Here is a 4486-nt window from a genome sequence, read left to right as displayed (position 1 = left end):
ATATATATATATATATATATATATATTGATATGATTTTAATATCATATACACAATACAGTATATGATATTAAAATCATATCAATATATATATATATATATATATATATATTAAGTCTATTGACAAAATATCTGCATCTATTTATTTTTAATATATATATATATATATATATGTTTATTTTTACATTTTATTGCGGATTTAATTTCTTATGCATCTGTTCTGATAATTTCATGATTATTTTTATATCATTTTTACTAGGGGTGCTCTGATCAATTTATTTATTTTATTTTATTATGTTTTTAAATGTTTTATGACACTATTATTATTATTAAATACATGTAACAAATTATTATATAAATACCCATTTTTTAAATTAAATATATTTAAATACATTACTATTATTAACGCAGTGTTATTTTAGTATCATTTATATACTACTATAGTTCTTCTTAATATTTTAATATATTTCATTTTAATTTACATATATTTTATTTTTACATTTTCACTTTATTGTGGAAAGTTTTAGTAATTGTGTTTTCGTCATCTTTGTTTTTCCTTTTTTATTTATTATTTTTAGTTATTTTAGTAGTGTGTTTCTGTCGCTTTTATTAGTTTTTTATTCATTTTATTTTTATTCTTATTGATTTTCATTCATTAGTTTTAGTTATTTTAGTACAAGTTAAACTAATTTTTATTAGTAAATGCATTTAAATAAATTATTATTATTAATGATGTAATGTTATTTTTGAATCATTGATATACTATTATAGTTTTAAGATTTAGAATTTTGAATTTTCACTTTAATTTTTGTATGTTTTTAAATTATAATACTATTTTTATTATTATTATTATTTAACTATTACTATTATTATTAAGTACATAAATTATTACATAAATATAATTGTTTTATTATGAGATATATTTAAATACATTATTATTAACGCAGTGTTATTTTAGTATCTACTATAGTTCTTCTTAATATTTTAATATATTTCATTTTAATTTGAAATATTTTGACAATGTTTTTATTTACATAGATTTTATTTTTACATTTTCACTTTATTGTGGAAAGTTTTAGTAATTGTGTTTTCGTCATCTTTGTTTTTCCTTTTTTATTTATTATTTTTAGTTATTTTAGTAGTGTGTTTCTGTCGCTTTTATTAGTTTTTTATTCATTTTATTTTTATTCTTATTGATTTTCATTCATTAGTTTTAGTTATTTTAGTACAAGTTAAACTAATTTTTATTAGTAAATGCATTTAAATAAATTATTATTATTAATGATGCAATGTTATTTTTGAATCATTGATATACTATTATAGTTTTAAGATTTTGAATTTTCACTTTAATTTTTGTATGTTTTTATATTATGACACTATTATTATTATTATTATTATTTAACTATTACTATTATTATTAAGTACATAAATTATTACATAAATAATTGTTTTATTATGAGATATATTTAAATACATTATTATTAACGCAGTGTTATTTTAGTATCGTTTATATACTACTATAATATTTTAATATATTTCATTTTAATTTGAAATATTTTGACATTTAATTTTTTTATTTACATATATTTTATTTTTACATTTTCACTTTATTGTGGAAAGTTTTAGTAATTGTGTTTTCGTCATCTTTGTTTTTCTTTTTTTCTTTATTATTTTTAGTTATTTTAGTAGTGTGTTTCTGTCGCTTTTATTAGTTTTTTTATTCATTTTATTTTTATTTATTTTCATGCATTAGTTTTAGTTATTTTATTACAAGTTAAACTACACTAAATAATTTTATTTCAGCTGGTTAAAGTTTTTTTTATATATATACATTTTAATTCAGTTAACATTTATTTTATTTTAAGTAACAAAAATTCTGCTTTTAGTTTCCTCTAATAAGTTCCCTGCAGGTGGGACATTAACCCCTGATGAGTTATGACTAGTACTAATCAAGCGCCGCAAGGCTGACCTGTCGTAGCAGTTGAAGTCGTCTAGCCAGCAGCCCTTCTTGACGAGCTCGATGCTGCCGGAGCTGTTCCTCCAGGAGGCGTAGCAGTGCGAGCGCTTGTCCTTCTCTCCCTCACAGCGCTCCACGCCGCTGCGGTTCGTCTTCTCCACCTCCCAGTTAACGTTGAAGTACAAGCACTCGCGAGTCTCCACCTCGGCATGACTGGGTCCTGATCGAACACAGCAGAGCGAAGACACTGATTTACTGACGGCAGAAACACCAGAGCTCAAGTCTGAGGCCATGTCCACACGTACACGGGTATTTTTATAAACAAGTTTTTCCTTCTTCCGTTTAAAGAAAAATCTCCGTCCACATGAAAACGCAAACGCATGCTATGAAGCGCGGTCAAGAGCATGCCAAACCAGCAGGTGGTGATATAATCTCAACCGTAAAGCCATGTTGGCCAATCAGAAGCCTGAAAAAGTCTCCAGTAGGCGGAGATAACAGAACGTGCTCCGACGTCACAAGCCGCGTAGAAAAAGCTGTGGCTTTAAAAATAACCGCGTTCGTGTGGACGGGGCCTGATTCTCACTCACCAAACACAAACACAAACAACAATAATCAACATTACAAAGCCCCGTTCACACCAAGGACGATAACTATAAAGATAACGATAAAGATATAGTGCTAAAAATCTTTCTCAATATTAAAGAATTGCATAGTTCACATCACGACTATAACGATAAAGACAAAGAGAAACGATATCGTTGGAATCACTTTCAAAACGATTTTTCTCCAGCTGATGAACGATACAAACATTGACAGCCAATCAGAATCCATCCTGCGGTAACGAGCTCAAGAATTTAAAGCGGCAGACTAGGGATGTTCATTTTAACCGGTTAACCGTTAACCGACCGTAAGAATTTTTGACCGATTAATACAATCAGCTAAACAGTTTCAAAAGTCATTTATAATTTTTTTTTTCAGTAATTTATCAAAATATTTAAAAAGGTTTGCTGCATGGTTCAAATACGCTACGCGTATATTACAAAAATTCGTTTTTTAGGGAAAAAAAACGCAAGTCGAGTATAAGTCGCATTTTATTATTTCATTCAGAAATAAGCCTAATGCCGTCGCGAAATGTTTACAAACATTATAATAAACACTGTAAACATAGCTAGGCTATTTTACTTCCCCTCACTCCACAACAAAGCCTTACAATTAACAGTATTTAGAAAATAACAAGAATTAAAAATTTAAGAAGCTATAGCAATATAAACGACAAGCCAAAACGAATTCATTTAGGCTAAAACGAAACTGAAACCAACGTTGGGTCTCTCATTCGACACGAAATCAAATGTTTCAGTATTCGCGATGCATTTGAATGCCAAAATATGATTTATTATGTACTTCACTCGCGTTCCAATATCCACGTAAAACTAAATGTTTCGCAAAACATCATTCACGACGGTGCGGTGATAACGCTTAACGGCACAGATTTTACTACATATTTGAACTGTCATAGTTCAACTAGTCATGAAGATAATCGGAATTGTAAAAGGTTTGCTTTTATTTGTGTACATTCACAATAAAAACAAATCTTTGTGCTTTTGTAAAATAAGCCTAAAGAGAAACAGGATGCCGCTTTCTGCCGTCTGTTTCCTTTCGGCGCAGCACAAAAATTAATCCCCGGGAAACAAATGTTAGTATTTTTAACGGGTCACAGAAACGTATCCTTTCTAATTTAATTAAATTAGAATTTAAAATAATCTTGTCGGTTAACGAGCATCGGTTCGTTAGAACGGCAGACGCATGTGTGCTTAGAATATACAGACGATATCGTTAGCTGGTGCGGACGCTAATATCGTTATCTTTATAGTTATTGTTCTTGGTGTGAACGGGGCTTTAGTCTTACTATTAAAAAGCATTATCATGACTATATTATTAAATAATTAGATATAAAAATACATTATGGAAACATTATTATTATTATTGTTGTCTATTGATAACATTTGCATTTTCTCAATAATTCTTCAAATGAAACTATTATAATTTTTGCATATATAAAATATAAAGTATTATATATATATATATAGAATATTATATAAATATTTGAATATATACATATTAAATATTTAAACAAAAAAAAATATTAATAAATATTTAAATATATACACAAAATATAAGACATATATTTAAAAAATATTACTGACACAGCATATTGATGTTTGCGGTTTCTCAATTCTCTACTTAATTACTTAATGAAAGCATCATTATTATTACTATTACATATATAAAATATAAATTATTGTATTCACATTTTATTATTAAATACATTTAAATAAATTATTAATAATAATAAATTATATACACAATGTAAAACATGATAAAAATATTGATAACATTTGCTGTTTCTCAATTCTCTACGTAATGAAACTATTATTATTATTATTGTTTATTATAGTTATTAAATATATATCAAAATTAATTATATAAATACCATTATTTTTATTATTAAATAAATGTATATTATTATTATT

At 26.2% G+C, this 4486-nt stretch overlaps 1 protein-coding gene across 1 annotated transcript in view; it reads right to left on the bottom strand.

The window, feature by feature from the left end:
- The window catches only part of LOC107560362 (activin receptor type-2B-like), a 39233-nt gene that overhangs the window by 9471 nt on the left and 25276 nt on the right, over positions 1-4486 (bottom strand). Inside the window, exon 2 of the mRNA XM_016244513.1 lies at positions 1868-2175. Coding sequence (XP_016099999.1) covers positions 1868-2175 — 308 coding nt within the window. The remainder of the gene's footprint in view (positions 1-1867; positions 2176-4486) is intronic.

The sequence above is a fragment of the Sinocyclocheilus grahami genome, unplaced genomic scaffold (genome assembly GCF_001515645.1).
Source record: "Sinocyclocheilus grahami isolate Dianchi unplaced genomic scaffold, SAMN03320097.WGS_v1.1 scaffold721.1, whole genome shotgun sequence".
Taxonomy (NCBI): Eukaryota; Metazoa; Chordata; class Actinopteri; order Cypriniformes; family Cyprinidae; genus Sinocyclocheilus; species Sinocyclocheilus grahami.
This window is presented reverse-complemented; position numbering and strand designations above follow the sequence as displayed.